This window comes from Lagenorhynchus albirostris, chromosome 10 (genome assembly GCF_949774975.1).
Source record: "Lagenorhynchus albirostris chromosome 10, mLagAlb1.1, whole genome shotgun sequence".
Lineage (NCBI taxonomy): Eukaryota > Metazoa > Chordata > Mammalia > Artiodactyla > Delphinidae > Lagenorhynchus > Lagenorhynchus albirostris.
Genome location: NC_083104.1, coordinates 104453535 through 104477548, shown reverse-complemented (window position 1 = coordinate 104477548; position 24014 = coordinate 104453535). Strand labels below are relative to the sequence as shown.

Genomic DNA, 24014 nt, shown 5'->3' with positions numbered 1-24014 from the left:
AATACTAATCAAAGTGTATGTGCCAGGAGCTGGGCTTGGCTTCCACGTACATGAGCGATTTGGGCATCTTCCTGGGCTTTCTCTGCACTGAGCCTCTGCCAGGAGGGGCCCTGGAAACAGACAGTGAGGCTGTCAAACCTGGTATGTTTGTCCAAAAGCAATTCCAAGTCAGCAGTTGCCATCTGTTGGGTATGTGACCTTTAAGAGTGTGGCCAGACTAACTTTTTCAGAGTTTACCTACCTTTAGGTTTATATAAAAGTGCAGAAGTTGTCAAATTCATAGCGACAGAAAGTAGACGGCTCGCAGGGGCTGGGGAGGGGTGGGAGCTAGTGTTTAATGGGGACCGAGTTTCCATTTGGGAGGATGACAAGGTTCTGAGGGTGGGCGGCAGGGATGTGCATGTGAATGCGTTAATGCCTGTGAGCCGTGTACTTGTTAAAATGGTTAATTCTATGGTATGTGTATTTTACCACACCAGGAAAGTGGAGAGAGCGATTGTCTCAAGCGAGAAAGACTTTTTAAAAATTAGTATATAAGCTGTGGTCCTGCTTCTGATCAGGTGTGAGACAGTTCAAATTGAATTCTTTTTTTATTTAACACTGTATTTCCAGTCCTATTTACTTATTTATTTTTTATTTTTGGCTGCGTTGGGTCTTCATTGCTTTGCGCAGGCTTTCTGTAGTTGTGGTGAGCAGGGGCTACTCTTCGTTGCCGTGCACGGGCTTCTCATTGCAGTGGCTTCTCTTGTTGCGGAGAACAGGCTCTAGGTGCACGGGCTTCAGTGGTTGCAGCACATGGGCTCAGTAGTTGCAGCGCGTGGGCTCAGTAGTTGTGGCGCACAGGCTCTAGGGTGCGGGGGCTCAGCAGTTGTGGCGCACGGGCTTAGTTGCTCTGCGGCATGTGGGATCTTCCCAGAACAGGGCTCGAACCCATGTCCCCTGCATTGGCAGGTGGATTCTTAACCACTGCGCCACCAGGGAAGTCGCCACATTTAATTCTCTTTAATTTTATGTTTCTTTTCTGGACTCAGAGTTTTTTGGGAATGTGGTGAAACTAGCTTTTCATGGGGTCTTCAGCTTATTTTCTCAAGCCGTGCAGTACAGCCCCCAAACATGCTGGCCAAAGGAAAAACGCAGTCTCTTCGGGGTCCTCCCATGCGCACCCAAGTTGCTGCTGGTACTGAACGGCATAAATGAGAAACCAAGATTTCTGATTATGTCGTTTCTGCCTGGATTTCCCGACTCTGGCCCCTTAAGTGAGCCCCTGCTTCTCCTACTGATGTTTCCTCTTAGGTTGTAAATAGGCAGGAAGGAGTTATTTTCTGTAACTGGTCTCCATTAGCGTCCTGGGAGAGAGAAGACAGCTCTGAAGGGCTTGGCCTTTCCTTTGAAAAGTAGAATGTCAACTAGGTTCTTCAGAAGACTCTTACTTACGATGTTTCAGAAAGAAAAGAACAGTGAATTTTAGAAATTGTACTTGAAACAAGCGAGAGTTTGATTCCTTCACTAGTCCTGAAATCAGAACCTTGGCCCTGCTTTTCAAGTACTTGCCTACGTATCGTTTTAAGTGTAATCTTTAGTTTCAGACCCAAAGAAAGGCAAAAACCTTACTCTTGGTGGTTACTATGCTTGTTGAAACAGAAAACTGAAAATTATTAGAACTTTTGAGAATACGGACTTAGAAAGCTTTAACCTTTTGTTCAAGAAGAGCCTCTGGAATACTTTCTCAACTTTCTTTTCAGTCAAGTGATGACTACCGCTTCTTTGAAAACCTAACAAAAACAAAAACTTCATCCAAAAAGCGCTCCTTGGCAAATCCCACCTAACTCTTACTTCTTTTCTGTATTTTCCTAATTTTTTTCCTACGTTGTGTCACATTAGTGTGACATTATGTCACACTAATCGATGTGTCACTTGGTATTGTGAAGATTTAGTGTATACGTTTTTTGCCTTTTTTCCTCCCTCTGGTTCCCATTTCATCAGTATTGGTGCCATTCTCAGGACATGTGAGGCCATTCAGAAGGTCATGTAGTCCAAAGAAATTGGCTGCTCTTTCTTTGTCCCTCGTAGAAACCATGGCCGTCTTAACTGAGCTTCTTTTTGTACTTCAGTGGGCACTCCTGGGCCAGCTCTCTAAGGTGAGAGTCTGTAACTCGACATTTATTAGCTCCATAAAAGTTTAATGTCAATTAGCTTTCCAACAATCACTTCTTTGAAGATCATGGAAATACTGAATTTTTACTTATTTAGTAAGAATTTTGTTTCAAAGAAGATAACTGATTTTAGGGGTTTTAAAAAATACCAGCGGCAAATACGAAGGAGGAGATACCCCCAGCAAGCGCTGTACTAAAAGGGAGACCATGGCTGCTGTTTTTATTGCTTATGAAGTTTTCAGATTGCTCTAGAATTTTGTCCTATAATAAGACGTTCTTTATTTTTTTGCTGAACTTTCTGTAACTTAGCTAAACATCTGTCTCTCTGAACTCCAGCACTCCAGCACTCCAGAAAGGTCCTTTGTTTAGGTCCAGGTAGATGAAAAATTCTGTTCCACATCATATTAAAACATTTGCTGAGCCCAGTTCTTTAATAATTTTAAGTCTGTCCGGCTTTCTCATTAGCGTTGCGGTCCTTCACGCTGCCAGCACTCTTGCTGCTTTCTGAATTAGTAATTAACTGAATTGTACACATGTGCAGGCATCTGAAGCCTTCTTTCAGGCACCTTATGTTCTGCAGTCTGTGGCCTCCAAGAAAGATACTTTTTGTGCTTTGTTAATGACTAAGCCAGGATAAGTAGACGTTCTTGGGTGGTGAGCAACTGAACCTTTTTGACAGTTTTGACTCCTTTCTTCACTGTATTTGCATAGTTTGTTCCCTTCTTATTGTAGATCACGGTGAGCTGCTTCTTAGCTGTGTCCCGCTGGAGCGTGTGTGTGCGCGTGCCCCCAGCATGGCGTGCCTCTTGTTTCTGTGGTCACCAGAATAAGGCCTGGGCACGTCACAATATTTTTCTCCCCTTGTACTATTCTTACGATGTGATCTTCATGTTAACTGATTTTCACCTCGTTCTTACCATCCAGCAGACGTTTAGTAAGTGCCTGTGGTGTGCCAGGCATCGTTCCAGGGAAGGTTCTTACTGCTGTTATTGTGTCTTTGAGAGAACATGATCTTATATTGTATATTTTCAGCGTCCTTCCTTTGCAGTAGGGGATCCCCAAACTTGTGGCCAGGAGACCCTTTGTTCCTCCTTAAATGCGTCACAGATGGGAAGCCATCATTGCCACGTGCCCGTCCCAGCTAGTGAGGCTGAGGGGACCGACATGGCCGAAAGGTGCTTCCTCACCCTCGGCAGGCACGGAGTGGGGACACCCCTTGCCACCTTCTCCCGGCTTGCTCCTGCTGTGTGGGCTGGCCTCTTTCCCTTCGTACGTCAGGCACCACAGAGGGGAACGAGACCCCGTCCAGAGACCCCTGAAGCAGCAGAGCACCCCCCCGACACCATGCTGGCGTTGATGGCGGACGCTCTCGATAAGCTGAGAGCCACTTACCCTCCCCTCCTCTCTTCCTTCTCTCCTTTTTTTCTCTCCTCCCGACACATGGGCTGGGCCGGCTCTGGATTCTGCAGGATTAAGGGGCTGTCGGTCGGAAAGTGCGGCAGGTGCTTTCCTCCCACATTAGAGGGACCCGCCTCAGCATCGCTGCCTAGCAGCTTGCTCAGACCGACAGTCGCAGGAGAAGGGAAAGTGGAACCCTGAGAACCCTTCCCGTCCCTCTGGAAGGGTTGGTCTGAAGGAACTTGGGGGAAGTGTGTGGGAGGGAAGCATTTCACAAGCTTCTGGGCCTGATCCAGCCGACTCTCACTTCAGAGTAAAAGGAAAAAAGTAAATGAGTCATTTCAATGGCGGATCACAAGATGATCAGTGTGTGTCTACACCAGCAAGCCTGTTGGCCTCCATGAGGGGAGGCGTGAAATGACTCTTTTTAACAGTGTCGTTTCCTTTTCCATTTTCTTTCCCTTCGTATCAGGGCTGTCAAACCTCTCTGGGTTTGGAGCTGCTTAGAACTTCAGGCAGCCGCTTCACTGTTTCCAACAGAGCACGATGCCCAGAGTCCAGGGGACGGGGACGGAAGGAGACAGTGAGGTGACGAAGCGAAGCTTGAGTGAGGGACAGCCTGCTGCTTCACGTTCTTCTCCCAGCAGCTAACCCGTGGCGTGTTAGCACGTTTGGCCACGTGTGGAGTGTTCCGCTGTGGTTAAGTAGCAGTAAAACTCGTCTTCTTGGAGATCCACGGGAGCCTTTGTTAGAAGATGTCGTGACTGACTCAAAACTGAAAAATATATATACATATACGTGTATGTGTGTGTGAAATAAGCAGGAGAAACGATTTTTCTGACCTCTCATAATGGTGGGGGACAGGAAGGGGAATTGTGTCACTCAGATCTCAGTTGCAGACAACAGATTCCACTCTGAGGCACTTCAGCAGAAAGGGGCTTGTTAAGAGAGAGCCGAGGGCTATGATCTCCTCCGAAGAGCTGGAGAGACAGGCTGCCAACTGCAGCTCGAGGAACAATACCCAGTGCACAGCATACAACTGCCCACTGTGACCTGCTGCCACGTCCGCCCAGCACTTCCCGCCTCAGCCGCCACCTGCACCTGTTGAGCAGGTGCTCTTTACCCATCTGACACTTCCCGTGTCCTGTTTCCAAATCTGCCTCAAGTAGGTGTGTCAGATGATGCAACCAGGTCCCGAGTCTGCACCCTAACAGCAAAGGAGGTTGAGAAACATAGTTTCTATAGCTTCTGTGTTGGAAAGTGGGATCCACAACGTGGTGGAGGACCACATGTTCCTCACAAGACTGCACTAGCAAGTACAACACAGAAATTCCTAATGATACGAGTTGAGTGTAAAATTTTAATGATCAGCTGCAAAAAAATTGCAAATAATTCTAGAAATAATAATTTTATGCCTTCAGCTGCTAAGGGACATGTGGTTGTCTGTACCATGATTCCACATGTTTCTCCTTCTTTGACTCTCTTAGGTTGGTTACTTTTCTAGTTTCTGAAAATGTTTTCCCCGTTAATTATCTATGACCTGGTGGCTAGATTCTGTTAGACTAGGCTATCAAGAGAGAAAGGTTTAAAAGTGGTTTATTTAAGTCTTCATGAAGCCATACTCCTTCGCAAAGTTTGCTGAGATTTCTAGACTTTTTTTTTTACTTGACATTGAAGACCTTTTGAAATATACTTTAAATCCCTCCAAAGAAGAGGCAACCAGGCTTTTAATAAAACTCAAATTTGGCATGATTTTTTATAGTATGAATTTACATAAACATTTTTATAGATTTTTATAGTGAACAATGTGAAGTTCATCTTTTTTCAAATTGGGCCATTCTTTTAAAAAAATATTCGTTTGGTATGTAAACTTTTACTCTTCTGAAAAGCAAGCAAAATAAATCAAATTGTTTCGAGTGTGTGAAGCTCCTACCATTGCATCAGTGAAACTGTAACTCTCCTCCTCCTAAGACTGTCGTATAACATGTCATCATGATAAGGTTTTTACTATCAGTGCTTCCTTTTTGGCCATTCAGGATCTTAAGTGAAATAGATTTAAAGAGTAGAGTATTTGAACAAGCATCAGAGAGGACAGTTTTGAAACTTGTAGACACTTCCTGGGAAGGACTCAGTCATCTCGCTTCTTCGATAAACCCTGTCTAACCTACAAACGAGAGCATGAATATTTGTGTGCATGGTCATAGAAAATGACCAGGAACTTAACTAAGAGTTTTCCTCCAGTTCCTTGGCAATAGAAGATGAGTGAAAAACTTCTCCTTTTTACTTTTTATTTTTTGACCTGAGTAAATAGTTCCTTTAAATACTTTTCTCCACAGAGTATCATCTTTTTATCTTATTTTATTTTTTATCATTCCACAGGGGGTTAAATACCTGTGCATTCCAGCAGCGGATTCACCATCTCAAAACCTGTAAGTTTTTTTCTGTATTATTTGGACATATTAAAGGTAAAGGACTTAAAGCCATCAGAGCAGAGGGACCTCGATGCACAGCTGCCGCCCGGCCGCGATGGGGGAGGGCCAGGAGGTCAGCGCTGCTGGTTTGCCGGTCCTTCCCCTGTGCAGCTCTGACAGTGGGGTGTGTATGAAGAGCCTAATTTTGTACAGGGTGCCTCAAACCAAACCTTTAGCATGTGCACCCTTTCCCTGGAAGCTGTTACACTTTGTCCAACAGAAACATAATACGAGCCACAGACACAAGCCACACACATGATTTTAGATATTCTAGGGGCCACATTAAAAAGTAGAAAAGAGACAGGTGACAATAATTTTAATAATACGTTTTATTTAACCCAATATACTCAAAATACTATCAACTCAACGTGTGCTCAGCATTTTAAAAATGAGATATTTTATATCCTTTCATTCATACAAAGTCTTCAAAACCTGGTGCGCTTTTTATACTTACATCACATTCCATTCGGACCAGCTCCGTCTCAAGTGCCTAGCAGCCTCACGTGGCCAGTGGCCACCTGAGGGACAGCATCCTTGGAAAGCTGGTCTGAGTTGAGAGACCACGTTTTTCTGGTTAGGAAAGTCCTGCCCTCTCTTCCCCACAGCTGAATACATCTCCGGTGCCGCTTTAGCTCTGTGTGTCCCTCCAAAGAGAGATTCATAGTCGCTCTCCTTTCCAGATTCCCCACAGTCATACGAGACCTGTGGGACAGGGGTTGCAGACCAACGAGGTTACAGCTGTGACACCACACTCCTCGGTGTCTGGAGGTGATGTGGACTAGATGAAAGTTCTCCTGAGCCTGGATTTGAACCAGGCAGGCTGAGAGCCACAGGAGTCGAGGACGTGGCTGTTCAGTACGTCCAGCAACCCAGCCTCTGCCTCAGACTCACCTTTGCTGCCTGTTCTAGGGCAGACACAACAACCCTTCCAGAATGACATGTTGCTGCATTTCATCAGGGAAGAGGCTGTGGTGTTGGGGAATTTGGGAGTCCATGGGCTTGTCAGGATTGAGAACCTTCATGGTTCTCAAGCTTTATTGCCTGCAAGGCCTACATATCAGAAGTACAGACCATACAACTTTACCACTCTGAAGGTTGTCCAATACTGAATGTTAGCCAACCTTGGTTTTTCACTGCTGGAGAGCAGAGAAATCACAGGTTATGCAATAATTTTGTGAGGTCTACCTGTTTGGAAAAACGGGAGGCTATAGTCAGATGGACTGATGGGGGAAAGAGTAAAGGTGAGGGCAGGGGCAGGAGGTGTAGAGTCAGACCAGGAAGGGGCAGGGGAGGCTGGATGCAGGGCCAAAACCTCCTACCCAAAGCCTGTGTTTCCACAACAGCTCTCCGTGTTTCACAGAAAAGGTCAGTCTTTAAGATCGAGGATGGTGAGGAAAGATTTTATAGGGTCACCAGGGAAACAGTAGTAGCCTAGATCTGGAAGGAGAAGAAGTATCAGAGAGCCTCCTTGGTTACTAGTCGTGTCGAGAAACAGAAGTGGTTGGAGGGCATGGTGTATACGGAAGGAAGCGAGCCACTGCCTGTCTCTCGAGGCCACGGCAGTCTTCTGCCCATGTTTTGGTGGCTGTTTTTAGAATGGTTGCTCTGCTCTTATCTCAAACCGAAATTCTAACATACTGTTGAACTTGTCGTACCTGATTGGCATCCTGACCCTCCGGAAGAATCTGACTGCAGCAGCCCGTGGGTGTTCGTGGTCAGGGCAGATGGCCACTCTGCTCGAACCGCCCCAGGATGCTTCAGCTTCGGTGGAGGCAGGCACTGTGCTCCACGTCTGGGGCAAGGACCCTAGCTCACCAGGTGAAGACAGCGCTCAGCGGTCCTGCCCTGTGCAGACAAGTGAGCGGTAGACCCAGTCTGCTTAGAGATCTCAGGTTCAAAAGCAGCTCCCTCTGCCACGGGCCAGTCATTCTAACGCCCCTGAACTTCAGTTCTCTCATCTGCAAACGCCTGCCTCCAGGATCTGTGGAGATGAGACCATGTGTGTGGAAGTGTTTTCTGTGACCTCTGAGCACTTTTGAAAATAAGTGTGTTTTTACTCCAAGTGCGTTGGTGCGTCCTGAGAGTTACAGGTGCTCAGGAGGTCCACTGCGGATGCTGGGAAGGTGTGATCCAGGGAAGGACGGGGACAGAGGGTGCAGCAGCCGCTCCCCCGACTTCGACGTCTCCTGGGTCTGTTCAGATCTTCTGGCAAAACCAGCCCGAGCCCAGTCAGCCTGGGGCCAGAGGACTGGCTCATAAGATTGAACTTGTTCTCTGCTGTCCCAAGTGTGTACAGATGTCTTGTTATGATGTGTGGTTTGCCTTCTTACCCTTTCCTGGAATCGGGCCAAGAGTGTGGTCCAGCAGGGGGGTGCTGCGGCGTCTGTGCTCGGGGCTGGTGACAGGTCGAGCTGGGCAGTGGCCGTTGCTGCCGTCGTGAGTGAAGCCCTGCAGCAGCCTGACCTCGGGTTCAGTTGGAAAAGGGGGTCCAGACCATAACTCAGGGAAAGACGGTTGTGCTCATAGGCACATGTGTGATTCTTTAGGGAAACTTTTGTTTTTGATCCATTAGTAATAGCAAAGCTTATACACAAGTAGGGATTTAGGTGCATAAATGTGCACGATTCTATAAATGTTTCTTGCTTTAGTGAAGTTATATAGAGATCGTGAAGTTAAGCTTGGAATTCGAGGGTACTTCGTATGTTAAGAGACAGCCTATGAAATAGTTTGAGTTTCTCTACCTGTTACAGATACTTCATTGGAAAGCACAGCCTGCCTTTTAACCGCGAGCATGCATTCATTGTACAGTGAGACGGTTGACGCTGGCAGGCAGAGCTCTTGACTTCTCTGTATCACCCACGTCGCTTTGGGTAGCTTGTATTTATTACTCACCAAGTAGTAGGCGCATGTGCAGGCTGACCGTGAACCTTCAGCTTCTGTATCATCAACCGACGTAGATGGTCAGGAGGCAAATCCTCTTACTGCTCTGGAAGCCCAGTTAGAACCAGAGGCCCTTCAGTCTCGCAGCTTTTACTTCCTGGTGCCTGAGAGTTCCTATATTTAAGGACAAAAATAAATTCTAGAAAACTGTATTGCTTATTTTTTTAACTTAAAGATTTTAAAAATTATTTCCAACTTTGGATATAATTTAAGGTTTGATATCCTAACTCTTTCCCCACAAATCCCTATACCAGCAGGAATTCTTCTTGCTAATTATGCTTAGTAAGAGGGTTGTGACCTTTGGAGACTACCTGCGTTCGGTCACCGCAGACGCGCCAGAAAGGTCAGTTTTCTGTCTTGGCCGTACTCCTCACAAATTCCCCTCTGATCTTCCAGGAATTTGAAATGCAGAACCCTGACCGGAGACAGCAGTAACACATCAGAATTTTAGCTTGGTCCCCACTACCACCCTGCCTCACAAAGTCAGGACACATGAAAGTTCAGGTTCTCACAGTGGTGACAACCCCACAGAACCCAGGCTGGTGTGTTCTGCGTGCTTTGCAGAATTGGAGGCATCGTCGGGTTTACATCAAATGCACACCCCCTTCTGCCAGTGGCAGACGTGCAGTGGTTGAGTGAGCTGAGGCTTTGGAAATGTTTGCTTTTGCTTTCTGTCTGTGCTTCCCTGGGCAAGTCATTTGAACCTCACTTGTCTCCCCTGTGAAATACCTGTCTCACACGATTTCTGTAGCATTAGGTGAGGTAGTGCAAGTGTATAAAAAGACACTAAGTGTCTCCAAAGAATCAGATTCCATATCCTGCCTCTTCAAGAAAGGCGTGTTAACGTGTCTTGAGAGTGAATGGTTGGAGGTATCGCAGCTTATTGTATTCATTCCTAGTGTAGTATTTATCAGGTTGGTGTTTGGATTTAGACACCATAAGGGAAGGGTTATCTTTTCTGTCTTCTCTGTGGAGCTGCAGCATCGCATCTTCGCAGCAGAAACTTGGTGACAACAGTGGCTTGAGGGTCAAGCAGGGTCTCAGGTTCCTGGGGTTTTCGTGGAGAGAAGAGGCACCAGAAATGCAGAGAGCTTGCGTTAAACCCTCCTTGCTTTATTCCACCTCCCGTCTTTTTGTGTGTGTTTTCTTTAGTTTAGTCTTCTGTACTTCCAGCTCTCTTTTTCTCTCATTTACATTTTTCTTTACTTTTATTATTAAAAAGCAGTTTTGCAAGATCAGAGCTAAGTGGGCCCTGATGTGCTCTGTCCTGCTTCCAGACAAAGATGCACATACACGACTCCTGAGGACTCTGCAGTCGCAGAAATGAGAAATATGTGGAAAACGTGTATTGCGTTTTTCATAAGACTCTTCACTTATTCAACTTAAAAACCTATTTTTTAGTCTTAGACTATGTCGTCCTTGCTTTTTTGGGGTGGAACTGTTCTTTGTAAAATGATGTTGTAGTAGATGATAGAGAGGGGATGTTTTTTTGTTTGTTTTTAAAATGACCTTATTTGGCAAAATGAAAAGTACATATTCCCCGCAATTTTTCTTTAAATGTTGACAATGCAGGAAATGTAAAAGTTGCGGAAGCCTTGACATAAATGTGCTGAAGGCTGTGTGCAGTCTGCTCCGGGTGGGGAAGTTTCCTTCCCGCTCACCTCGGGTGCAGTGAGAGCTGCCCCGTCAGCGCAGGGCCTGGGGGGCTGCACTGACTCTGCCCAGGAGGAAGCAGCTCTCTGATCTGAGCGCACCCTCCAGAGCCTGCACCCAGAGAGGACACTCCACCCATAGGCTTTTTTTTAAAACATTCTTTTCTGAGGGAAAAAACCCCTAAGGGTGCTGGCCTTTCCTGGTCTTTTTCTCCTTTGCTTTCCTGTATACATACCGCACACACGTGCGCACACACGTGCGCACACACGTTCATACTCTCACGAGGGGCAGGAGAGGTGGCCTGGATCTTGTGGCTGTGCTGTCAGCGCAGCCTGGTCTGGCACTGCGGGCTTTGGGGTGAGCCCAGCTGCCCCCCGGGGTGCTGGGCCAGACCTCCCACAAGCAGAGTCCCTCCCAGCAGGACAGGACCGCCTCAGACCTCCCAACAGTGGGGACCACAGCCTCCAGGTCTTGCCGTCTTGGAGTGAGAAGAGATTGTCCAGACGCAAAGAGTGAGCGTCGTGTGGTGCGGCTTGGCTAGGTTCATCCAGCATCCTTTCCCGAAGGTCAGGGACACCCAGCTGGTCCTGCTTTGGGCGTCTGGATGGAGAGGGCAGGCTGGGACGCACTGCCCAGTGGGGAGGGCCAGCACAGACTGGGGAGGAGGAAGAAGGGGACAGTGGCACAGCTGCCGGGCTGTGTACCAGCCCCACGGAAGGGCGTCTCTCGCCCGGCCCCCGTGCTCTCGGCGATTGTCGGCAGCTCCACACTGGCAGCCACACGCACGTGTCGGCACGCGTCCTTTTGGACGCGCCCAGGTGGCTGTCCTCCGGCAGAGCTTGACCGCGTGTCTTTGTGTGGAAGTAAAGGTACAGCACGAAGAGCAGGAACAGGGAACCGGCGTTCAGGGGAAGCCTGTGGCGGATGTGCTTCCCTCTGGTCTTCTGCTTTGATCCAGGGTTGAGCAACGTGCGGCCCGGAGCCCCGGGTATTTCCCACTGTGGAGGAGGGGGTGTGATGGCCGGGCCAGGGCTTATGTCACGAGCTTCCCTGGAAATAACCTACCCCAAGAGCACTGAGCGCACCTGCCTCCTGGCTTTCCTTGGAAGAGGCACTTCCAGGAGTGTCTGTCCGGCTTGGTCTCGTGTCCGGTCTTGCCCATGAGTCAGGTTTCGAGGTGGGGCTCCGAGCAGGCCCTCCGTGGGCATCATTAAGCTCCTGGGCCGGAGCCCTTGTCCCAACACAGCGATGGGCAGGAGCCGTCGGTGGGTTTTTCCTGGACTTGACGCCTGATGCAGACAGAGCCGAAAGAGGAGAGGCTGGGGGGAGACCCTCCTCACAGCTCCCTTGTCGGGGGGCCCCTCGCACACACGCTCTGGGCTCCGGCCACTTTAGACGTTTCCCTGCTGACCACACCCCACCTCAGTCTCTCGTGCTGAGGTGTGGCAAAACTGACCCTTGAACCCAGCACCACGCCTTATTTAGGACCTGGGTTTCATCCTGCGTGTGATTTTGGACATGCAGGTGTGAAAGGCGGACAGAAGAGGTTCCCACCCTGGGGTTTCAGTAAAGGGGCTCACTTGTCGTCTCTGTAAGGTGTCGGTGGCCTCCCCAGGGCCGACAGGTCCCGGGGACAAGCCATCCGCCTGGCATAGCCTCCACAGTGTGTTCCGAGGCCGTCCGTGCTCCCCACGCACTCAGGCCGTCGTCTCTCGTTTCCTGCTTCGCTCTTCCTTTGCTTGGAGGGTGTTCTTCCCACCTGTCTCATCTCAGACACAGCTCTCCTGGGCCAGAAAGAGCCCCACAGAGCACAGGCTAGAGCATGGGCTGCAGGCGTGGAGAGGCCTCTTGGGAACCCTTGGATACTGCAGTGTGGCCAGCCTAGGGTACGGAGGCCACTAGCCTGCAGTTGAGATGAGCCTGGGTCCTGGGCGAACTGCCTAGCCCTGGACCTGCAGTCAAACCTGCCCACCCTCTGGCGTGTCTGCGTGGGATACCACGAGGCAGAGGCTGGACGGGCCGCCTGTAGCCACTCCTCGGCCACATGAGTGGCTCGGTGTCTTTAAAACCGTTGCACTTGTTAATATCAGGTAGACAGTGCTTGGCTGTAAATAGCAGAATATCTGATTGACAGTGTTTTAAGTTATAAAGACATTGATTTACTTCACTCCCTGCCCAAGAAGCCTGGGGTGGGTGCTCCAGGTCTGGGCAGCAGCTCCTGGAGCCCCCTTCCACCCCGGAGGCCTGCCACCTGTGGTCGCAGAGCGGCTGACGCAACTCTGGGCATGAGCCACTTCCCAGTCCCCTGGCAGGAAGCCTGGGGCAGAGATGCCCTTCCTTTTATCAGGAGGGGCCCCCAGCCCACAGCCTCCCCTTTACTTCTCTGTGGCCGGAACTGGAGGGAAGACGGGCCTCCGAGGGACTGGGAACTGCTGCTCCGACAGCCTCAGGGTGACAGAGGAGACCCCCTCAGCCCCAGCACTTCCCAATCATCAGAAGAGTTCACCGCCAGCTCCGCCTGCTGAGAGACAGGATGGGCGGCGCTCCCCGCCCTGGACCGTCACTCCTGCCTGTGCACGGGCAGCCTCGCCTCCAGGGCCACACCCTCTGCCCCTCCCTGCTCTGCTGCCTGGCCTTCCTGGCTTCTGCCTCACAGCCCTGCTCCGAGGAGGTCTCCTCGGATTTCAGGATCACAGCAGGAATCTTTCCTTGCCTGTTTTGCAACAGGTCGGTTGGGGGAGTAGCGTCGTGGCACCCTGCTTACTTTGTACGTTTACACCTGGAGCGTTTGCCCCTGGGAAAGTCAGCAGAAGCACCCCTTGCCCTGCTCTATAGTCAGGTTTCAGGTGAGAGTCTAGAGTCTGCGGGTGGGAGCCTGGCCCCTCCGCGCATGGCGGCATCAGGCCTGCCACTAGAGTTTCCTCTGTGCCAGGTGCCCTAATCTAGCCGGGCACCGGCACTTGGGTTGCTGAGTTTCCTCTGCAGTCGATAGCTGGCTGAGTTGGTTTGTCCCACCACCTGAATTTCCCCATTCTTACTGGATCCATTCACCCTGACATGAGACAGCAGACCTAGTTTGTGTGGCTGAGAACCACATTTTATTCAGCTCTGAATCTCTTGCATCTTAGCAGAGTCCCTGCTAAATAATCAGTACTCAGTAGGTGTTGTGACTTTAGTCCATGGGCATCTTTAGGTGTTTTGCTGCATTATAAGCCATTCAAAGGCAGGAGACATCGAAAAGCACGTCCTCTGTAGTTCCCCTCAGAGTACGTGTACTTAACCCACCTACCCATCTAGAACATGCTGGTGCACACAGCTGGGCAGGAACCAGGGACAGGGGAAGGGGGTCCTATAAAAGCCGAGGGTCAGGAGAAAAGATCATGGTTTCATCTTCACGCAGGACCTCAGAGTTTGCAAAGCACATTGTTATATGTTTCTTCGTCCCAGCCTGTGACACATAGCTCCCACTTTCTAAGTGAGGTTAAGGGAAGCCAGGTGATATTCCCGAAGTCCCATATCCAGTGAGGCCGAGCGGGACTGGAGCAGCAGTTCCCCTTCCCCGGCCTGGAGGACGGGCAGACAGGACCTATCCACAGACGGTCAGAAGTGAACTGGCTTTAGGGCTCAGGGAGCCCACACTGGGTGGGCACCTCCCTCGCCTGGGTGGCTGGTAAGCAGGTCACGGTACTGCTGAGTGTTGAGGGACCCAAACCGACCATGGGGCTGGGCAGGACCCACCCCCCAACAAGTCAGTGGCAACTGTGTGTTTCAGGGATCCCTTGCAGAGAACTTCTGACAATTCCAGCGGATGGGCTGCCCTCCCAGACCTCAGCGGTGTGGGTCGGATTCAAAGCCGAGGCCGTTCTAGCCCCGGTCGGTGACTGGGGTCTGAAGCTGTGAACTCAAGACCTTTACAATAAACCTCAGTGGAGTTTTCTTTTCATCATGTGTTGAGTAAAGTACAGAGATGTCACGTCTCTCCTTTTTCCTCACCCCAGGACAAGACATTTCAAAGAAAGTATTCAATTCATCCACGAGTGCCGCCTGCGAGGTGAGGGCTGCCTTGTTCACTGGTACGTGTGCCCCTGCCGGATGACCCCTGGCCTGTTCTGCTTACCTCCCCCAAACGCCCAGTGCACACCCTACCTGACCCCACCTGCTTGTTAGTCGTCCTTTGCTTTTGTGCAAAGAGAACCGTACATTTTTTCTTTCCTTTTCACTTAGGATTTTCATTTTCTCAGTTAGGTTTCTGCAGGGACTGTTGAGGTCACAGGACACAGAAACTCCTTTTCCAGCCTTCCTCCGAGATCCCGACAGAGTATGGGCTCTGTCCGGTGCCCATTCAAAGCACTGCTTCTTGCTGGAGACTTTAGATTGCACGTGTGGGTGTCACACCAAAATGACCATTTCTTCTCAGTTTATAGATTGGAGCTTTTACGTGTTTGGGGCTTACACTTTGCTTTAAAGAGAACTGAATAGACTCCTAGAATTGAGCAGTTCCTATGCAGCTCTCCACCTGCATTCAGCTGCCGTCTGCGTGGTACACACACATACACCTGTGCACACATCGTGCAGAGAAAGCTTCTCTGAGACACAGAACTCAAGCACGGTGCCCCGCACCTGGCACGTCGCAAGCACTCAGGGAATGTGGGCCCTCGTTTCATCGCTGCCCATTTTCATTTTACTTTTAAAAAGAGCAGGACATGTGATAAACACAAAGTGCAGGTTTTGTGACATTTGCTTCAAAACGCTTTGCGGCGCAGAGCCGTTTCAAGGGGCTCTGGAGTCCTGTGCCGGGTGAGAGCACCTGCCCGGGTGCAGCCCAAGAGTATGTATATTTTTTAACGCTCTCTCAGTTTTTCTGATACGCAGGAAGAACCGCTACTTGAGAGTGGTTTTTTACTGTTACTATTATTTATATTTGAATATGTGCAGGCCTGATGTTCTAGGAATTTGTATCTCATACAGTTGTGTCAATCTGAAGATAGGCTTTTCTAAAAATGAGAAATTTGCTAAACTTCCCCATCTTAAACCGTTGCTGAGCACTCCAAGTCTGACGCCGCACAACCTCTCTGTGACTGCCGTCATTTGCATGTGCGTTTAAGGTGCGTCCCTTACTCGGCCTGTGGGAGAAACTTGGCGGTTGCGGCCTGCAGAGCGCGCCCTCGCTGGCACTCCGCTCACGTGTGGCAGAGGGCCGCACGATATTTGCTAAGGGCTTCTGCAGTTAATGAGTTTCTTAAGTTATAGACTTGGCCCTTATATCCCTAAGAAAACCAGACTCTAAAAACGTGAAGCTGTCTGAACGGCTGCAGATGATAACTGGGTTTGTTGCTCAGATCCTGGACCCCTCCAGTCCCTGGATGTCCTTTAGTTACTTTATCTGTCCAGGGAAACGGGGACTATCCGAAGAGGAGCTCAGGAGCAATAGGGAATCAGACAGTGAAGTGTCCGGAGACACAGCCAGTAGAAAACCAATAAAAAAATGAGGCTACCCAGGTAAAGGATGCCTGAGATTCTAGTGTCATAAAGGAGAGAGAGCTGGTGTGTTCTGAGTAATTTCCTAGTAACGTGCTGGCTTGCTGTGCACTCGCACTCCAGGGCAGGCAGGCTTCCGCAGTGAGCCTTCAGAGTCCCCGACCCTCCCTTGCCTGTGTGGTTCTTGGCCCTGCAGCCTGGCCGGCGTCTCCAGGAGTGTGACTCTGGTGGTCGCATACATCATGACGGTCACCGACTTCGGCTGGGAAGATGCCCTGCGCACTGTGCGTGCGGGGAGGTCCTGTGCAAACCCCAACCTGGGCTTCCAGAGGCAGCTGCAGGAGTTTGAGGAACACCAGGTCTGTCAGGTGAGCGTGCTCAGGGGCTGGGAACACACCTCCGTCTTTCCGTGCCCGCCTAGACTTGTGGAGGCTGGAAAGGCCCCCAGAGGTCGGCTGGTCCGAGGACACCCCTTCAGCCCCTGCGCAGTGTCACTGGCCACTCGTCCACCAGCCGCTGCGGTCATTCCCTTTTCCCACTGTCCTCAGGCCCCATGTTAGTTTCTGTTTCTCTGCCTTGGGGTCAAGTACCGTTTCCTTGGTCAGGCTTGCTTTCACGTTCGCAGGCCAGAACCTGGAAGAAGCAGTCATTTCTCTTGCTAGACACTGGCTGGCCAGCCTCAGAGCTGACTGCCCGATGCCCCTTGGCCCCCTGTTCATAGGGGCAAACCTACACCATCAGGTAACAGGTGGGAGTGTAGGGGATGAGCTGTGTGACGTCCTGGTTTGTTTCACTTCTCCAGTTCCGCCAGTGGCTGAAGGAGGAGTACGGAGAGAGCCCTTTGCGGGATGCAGAAGAAGCCAGAGGCATTCTGGGTAAATACAAAGAGCAGGGGCGCGCGGAGCCCCCGCCTGGCGCCAGGCGCTGGGGTGGCCTCCCGGCCTCACCTCCTCTGGCCTACGGCAGCTGCACCACGGAGACCTAGCTGAGCCCTTGGCGCCCCTGCCCGCGGACAGGAAGGGGTGTCCCGGTGGATCCAGGCCCCCCCCGAGACCCCAGCAGCCCCACTCCCAGCTTCTGCGCCGCAGGCTGGGGAGTGTGCACGCGCGCGCTCGTGTGTGTGTGTGTGTGTGTGTGTGTGTGTGTGTGTGTGTGTGTGAGTGTGAGTGCTGGATGTGCGCGCTGCGGGAGCTGCCGTGAAAGCCACACCGCCGGCGTCGGCCTCACTGCCTTTCCCCGTGCGAGGTCTGCTGGAAGGCACTTGGAGGTGGCCGTGGAGGGCCCCCTGCTGCAGCCGGCCCTGCCCAGGCCAGCCCTGCCTTTCCGCGCCCTACTCGGTGGTGCCTGCCTGAACCGCCTGCCCTTGGGTCGTGTGGGGAGCACCCTAGACGCCCGCCCTCGGCCCCCGTCCAGCTTCCCCTCCTCCCAGCCCCCCGCTGCTCTCACCCTGGGGGCCTCGTCACAAGGCTTGCATGCACCTTTGGGATTTGGGAAGAAAGAGCATCGTTAGGCACTGTCACGGTTTGCGCTTAAAAATACATTTAAAATGCCTGAGCACTTATTAAGCGCCTTTGTGTCTGCTGTGGTTTTGGGATTTGATCTCAGCTACCTCATGAAATGGTTTTCGAAAAAGTGTTTTTCATTATTCCAATCAACTCTGCCTCATGGGTGAAAGCGTTTGGTCACGATGGCTTTTGAAGCCAACGGGAAAAGGATCGTATCATTGGGCCACTCGAAGCTTCTGATGCGGGCTTTGGGGGTGCCTTGTGGTGGGTAAAGCCGAAGTCAGGCCAAGCCGGGGGCCAGGCTCCACGCTCGTGCGGGCCGCAGATGTGCAGCAGGAAAGGAAAGCGCAGCCGCGGAGCTCCTCACCTACAGCCACAGCAGTTTGCTCTAAAGTAATGTTCTCCTTAAACCAAAAAGAAATGTAAATATGTTAACAGAAGTATTTAGGAGTCAGCTTGAAGGCTTAAATGCGGGTACAGTGTGAACGCCTAGATCTGTTCCTGTAACCTGGAATGTTGTCCTAATATCGGTCGCCAGTAACATTCTTTCTCCACAGCCACCCCAGGGATTCTGGAGTACTGGGCCTCTCTCAGAAGACTGTAATGTACCTGAAATATTGCAAAGCCAGAGTTTAGGTGCTGCCCAGAAGAAAAGCAGTCAGAGTTCATTTTTCAGTGTCCAGAAGTAATTTGTGAACGCACCTGTTTTCATTTTAAACAATACATATGCAGTTGTGTCATCATATGTTGGGAACTACGCGTCCTCTTTGACAAGGGAAGGATTTTTGCCTAATTCCCCTGTGGCTGTGGCTCCTTCTTCGCCCGTAGCCCTGCTGCCCCCAGGCCATCTCAGGGCCCTGCTGCCCCACCCGGTGACCATGTGGTGATCGCGGTTGCCACTCCTGAGGGCCCTGCTGGGCACACCTGCCCCTGGGGACTGTCTCCTGGCCGGTTTCGTCCTGGGGTCTCGCCTCCACCACACGTGCATGCCTCTGAGGTGAAGGGCAGCTGCACACGCTGCGCCTGCCCTTAGCTGGGGTGTGGATCCCACTTGCTCCCACGGGCGCCACGAGGCACGTTCGGAGGCTGCCCCTGGCAGTGATGCTGCTTTATTTTAAGGCCACTGCCATCCTCCAGAAGGAGAGTAGTGACGGCAGGAGACGTGAACTACTTTCCCTGGGAGAGAAAGCGAGTCCCCTGCTTGAGCAGAGGGAAGTCCGGGGGGTGCGCAGGGCCATCTCCCAACTCCAGTCTCAGCTTCAATGTGAAGGACAGTAGCTGGTGTGAAGAGCAGTTTAAGTTGATTTCCCAGCGTTCTCTCGTCTAACTCACTCCAGTGGGGGAAGAAGGAAGTGTAACGTTTTACTTAAAGGAGAGGTCTGGCGGGACCACGGGAGCTGAGGCGCGTGGGCTCAGTGGCTGAAGGAGGCTTGACCTGTGTGCTGCGTCTGCAGCGCCTGGACGCTCCTGGCAAGGGCTCGGGGCAGGACACTTCGTGCCAAAACGGCCCCTGATGGGTGTGGGGTGACGGGCACCACAATGCTTGTTCTGACTTAACAGGCCTACCTGGGTGAAGAACAGGTGATCCAGGTGGAGGTGCCAGGCCTCGAGGCCCCGAGGTGTCTCCACTGCCCACCTGTGAGGGCGCGCCGGGGGGCGCGAGGAAACAGCACGAGGGACGACGGCCCCAACCCTGTGGGCTCCCCTACCCCTCGTGGCACCCACGACAATCACCCAGTAATCGGTGCTCTGCGGGTCACGGACTATCACCTTGAAGCCGTATAAACCCACAGAGAAGGTATTACTTCATTCACTTGAGGCTCAGAGAGGCCAAGAAACACACCGAAAACTAAAAACGTTAGTGCTGCTTTGCCTGAACCCAGGTTTTGATCTCAAATCAGTGTGCGATGCGAGAGGGAGGGGCAGAGTGCCCTGGGCTTTGCACTTCGAGGTTTGTGAGGCTGTAATGCCAGGGCCCCTGGGAGAGCCAGCACCACTGCCGTGTGCACGGCTGTCCGAGCCAAAGCCAGCACCGCTGCCGTGTGCACGGCTGTCGGAGCCAAAGCCTCTGCCCGCTCCCCCCAGTCTCTCTGGGGGTTTTGTTTGGGGCCATGGTGGGTGGTGGCCAAAAGCACACGGACGTTTCCGTTAGATGGTATTAACCGTGCTTAGATGTTAGAGGCAGAGGCCCCTTCTCCGAGACCAGAGCAGGTGTTCAGGTCACATGGACGTGGGGACGGTGAACCCCCCCGTCCCAAGGGCCTTGCCTTGTTAGAGGAGGGGGTCGTAGCCCTGGCAGTTTCTTTAGGCTGTCTTTTCTGTGATGTTCTTTGAACACAGGTCTGTCCAGCCTGGGTCTCAGGATCGTGGCCCATGGTGGAAGAGACCTGCACTGCCTCTCTTCATTCAGTCATTTGCCAGTTTGCTTGAGAAATGCTTATTCATCCCAGCTGACACTCTGGGACTCAGGCAGGGTGCACAGACCCACCCCTGATTCTCAGAAAGACTAGCTTGGTGGGGTTGGCAGTTAGGAAAACTGGCGGTTACAGAGCCGGCCATAAGCACTGGTATAGGTGCCCCTGGTGCTGTGTGTGGGGAAGGCACAGAGAGGCCATTCCAGTTTGGGTGAGAGAGGTCGTGTCCCAGGACGGCATCTGGGAGGAGGTGGTACCTAATCGGGGCCTGAAGCATGAGTGCTGGAGGTGGCCGGCACAGTGGGTGCGGGGGAGTCCAGGCAGGGGCCTGGCATGCGCGCAGGAGAGGCCACAGCCTCTCTGGGTGACCAGAGCAGGCAAGGGGTGGGCGCTGATGAGAGGTGCAGACAAAGCTGCAGAAACAGGCAAAGGCCCAGGCTTTCGCTCTCTGCTTGGCACAGTAACTGGTTTCCTTCTCGCACCAGCCCTGGAGCTGACCAAGCTCAGAGGGCGGGTGCCCGGCAGCTTCCCGCAGTCTGGTCCCCGGGCGTGGAGCCTTGCAAGCGCGTGGACGCCGTTTTGCAGGTACGGAGTGGGGCTTGCCGAACGTGCTGGGCAAGCGGGCACCGTGATGGTGCGGGGGAAGGGGGCCCACGCTGGGGGCCTGTCAGGAGGCAGCAGTCACGGCCATCCAGGCGACAGTCGTGGCGCCCAGAGCGGGGCTTTGGTGCGGAGGCGAAGGGGCTTGAGGGAGCCTGGGGAGGGGGAGGCCATTGCTCCCGGGACCAGAGCCCGTGAGGGGCTTGCTTCCCTGGCGATGGCTCTTCCCACGCCGAGGTGGGCTGTGGACTCCGGCGCGTTGAGGGCAGGCTGAGGGGCCGCTGGCCAGAGGCGTCCACGGGGCTCACGCCCTGCGGGCACCAGCTTCGCGCACCGGGGGCTCCAGCCTGTCCACAGACCCGGAACAGACTCCCAGGCACCATACTTGCGACAATCCATGTCCAATCCAAATGTCCAATTTATTAATTTATTGTGAAAGATCAAACATTAGCTTTATGAAGACTAATCTTATCCCCTAACTAGGCTGTCTTTCATTATCGGATTTTTGGAAGCCAACATGCTGTACACCTTAACTTACACAATGTTATATGTCAGTTATATCTCAATAAAGCGGGAAAAGAAAAGGAGTAAAGCACCTTGTAAATTAGTCCTGAGGTATCTCCCTACGCTCCTGGAAGTGGGGCTGAGACCTGGGGGCGGGGTGTCCTGACAGGCGTGTCCGGAGAGGCGTGCTGTTGCCATCGCGCCCTGGAGCATTTCTGCAGCCTGCAGCCTCCTATGTCCCCGTCCACGTTCTCAGCAGCCACCCTGGTCTGCGCTCCCTCTGCCTGAGCTGGTTCTCTGACTTAACTCACGTCTCTGAGAGCAACTTTGTGAACCTTGGGCTTCCCCCTGGAGATAGGTTCCCCCTGGGGGCTTTTTTATGTATGGGGTGCTGATTCTCTCCAGCTTCCGTCTCAGCAGGGAACCCCACTTCCAACTTCTGGGGCTGCTTCCTGTTGCTGGTGCATGAGACAGCCTACAGATTCCAGGGACTGCTGTGCATGCGTGTGTGTGCACACAGCTGTGTCCTGTTGTTTTTAAATTTTATTTTAGAGGACTCCTTAGCCTTCAGGGGAGCCATGTGGGCAACGTCAAGGGGCATTGGGACCTTAGGCAGCAGAACCTGGGCGCCCAGGGAAAGTCAGAGCTGGTCACGACAGGCTGCCCTGCACACCAGCATCTAGTCTTGAAAATAGGGAACATGCTAAGACTCAATACCCTGTGATCCCACATTAGGTGACCCCTCCCATCCTGACCCTGCGTTATTAATAATTTTATCGAGAATGTGCTTTCAACACGCTTGTATTTATAGATGTACTTAAGAAGAAATCACCAAGACTTCGGAGGGAAGTTCCTCTTCCCTTTCCTTTTTATTGCCCAGAGAAAGGGAGGGAAAAAGAAACCAAAAAAAAAAAACGGCCTTTGACTTGTTCCCGGAGGCTTGAGAACATTCACCGTCCCTTCTGAGGGTTTACTGGGGTCTCGCTGGGCCCCCAGCTAGGACACCCAGGCTGTCAGGTGCTTGAATCTGGTGACAGCAGCTGCATTTCACCGGGACACTTTGCTCTCTTGCTTCCCCCCAGCTGCAACAGTGGGACGTGATTATCGCAGCCAGTATCAGAATTCGCGTTCTCTTCTGCAGCCTGGGCTCCGCCACCTCGCCGCGAGGCCGCGGGGCCGCTCTGGGCTCACTGTCGGGGAAGCGTTGCCATCCGCGGCTGCAGGGTGTGTGAAGGGCTCTGGCGGCCTTGACTGAGCACAGACCGCCGGTGTTCTGATCCCGGCGGTGTGCTGCGTCTGTGGGGAAGGGATCGGACCTGAGAACATCCTTTATACCAAGGCCTGTGTAGGAAAACTAGATGGGGCAGGGGGGCTGGTTCTGGGGGAGGACAATCCCTTCTAGTATCGATAGTTCGGGACAGTTTTTGGAAACAACGCTGACCACGCCAAGTGCGTTTTGTGAGCTCGACCCAGGGAGACACATCAGCTCATGGGGGTCGGGGCCTGGCCCCCCGGACACTCTCACGATGAGCACGTGTGTGATGGGACCTTGACGTGTGTGTCCCTCCGGCCACAGAGAGGGACAGAGTCCACTTGCCCCCAGACGTGGCCAGACCAGCACAGACTGGAACCGTGCTTTCTGGCGAGCGGCCCTGCCTGTCAGTCGGCTCTGGGTTTCCCCAAGGCACTGATGGGAGCCTTTTTGGGAAATAATAATCGAAAGGCCTCCATGTGCCCCAGAGAAATGTCACCTGCTTTGCAAAGGGTGTGCCCTTCACGGCAAGAGGCCACGGGCGCCCAGCTTCCTCAGAGGGCATCCAGAGAGGCCCGTCCCGGCTCTGCCGGACGTTCCATTCCCCTTGGTGTGTGTGAAGCACGCGGATGCCAACAGGAACAGCAGGACGGTGTGAGATCAGGTGTGTCTCAGGTGTGCTGCGCCGTGGGCCATTCCCGCGGCACGAGAGCCCCTCCTGAGTCATCCGCTGCTGGGAGCTCGGAGCTGCGGGTACCGATGCGCAGCTCGGGGCAGAGGTGGTGCTGGGCCGGGAGAGGGCAGCCGAGGCCTGGGCCCATGGCCAGGTGGCCTGGTAGAAGTCCACTGCGACCCCAGTTCCCTGGAACACCTTGGGAGCCCCCGAGGAGGCAGCCCACTCCGTGGGGACTTCTTCTCAGACCCGCCTGAAAGAAACGCCCTGGGAGGGGTGAGCGGGCTTGGCCGGCACCCTGTTTGGTGGCGCAGAGGTGTAGCCAGAGCCCACCTTGCAGCCCCCGGGGTGGCCCCTTATGGTCTAGGAAGGCCCCTTTGGCCCCCCTCCCCCCATCTGGAGGACAGGACAGGCAGCCTCTGGACGGTCAACAGTCACTGAGCACTTAGTGTGTGATGTTCCCGAAAGCGCATCCTCTCGACAATCTTGTCACATAGGTTTTACTTTTATCCCCAATTTTGAGATGAAGAAACTCTAGAAATTCTAGAGAACTTGACTGTTGTCCAGTCTCGGGCCAGGAAGTGGCAGAGTGAGGCCTGGAGTCCGAGCAGCCTGACCCACTGCGCTAAGGTCGCCGCTTCCTTGTAAACGCCAGCACCGCTGGGGCAATGCCAGGGGGTGCGGGCATCCACGCTGGAGTTCTCTCCTGAGGTCGGGGCCTCGTGGGGAGACAGGAGGAACACAGGTGAGGCACGAGGGAAGCCTTTCTTCTTTCCACCACATCCCCTTGCGTGGGCGCTGTGTCCACCATACGTGCCTCCACCAGGCCTTCCTGATACTCCCAGGGTGGCGGGCAGAGTCCTGGGGTGTCGTGGCGCCCCAGGAGGCCCTTTTCAGGAACACGGAATTGGACCAGAGTGGGGTTGGTGCTGGGAGCCCAGCACCCGAAGCAGATGGTGTTCTGTCCTTGAGG

General features: G+C 52.6%; 1 protein-coding gene across 2 annotated transcripts in view; it reads left to right on the top strand.

Annotated features, from left to right (window-relative positions):
- The window catches only part of DUSP22 (dual specificity phosphatase 22), a 47324-nt gene extending 28837 nt beyond the window's left edge, over window positions 1-18487 (top strand). The window contains exons 4-8 of one of the 2 annotated variants that reach the window (XM_060163844.1): window positions 5931-5980; window positions 14614-14688; window positions 16290-16461; window positions 16896-16968; window positions 18156-18487. In XM_060163844.1, the coding sequence (XP_060019827.1) occupies window positions 5931-5980; window positions 14614-14688; window positions 16290-16461; window positions 16896-16968; window positions 18156-18202 (417 nt within the window). In that variant the 3' untranslated portion in view covers window positions 18203-18487. Of the gene's footprint in view, window positions 1-5930; window positions 5981-14613; window positions 14689-16289; window positions 16462-16895; window positions 17655-18155 lie in introns of those variants that run through there. The other variant, XM_060163843.1, reaches the window with a different exon arrangement.
- Window positions 18488-24014: the final 5527 nt, after the last annotated feature.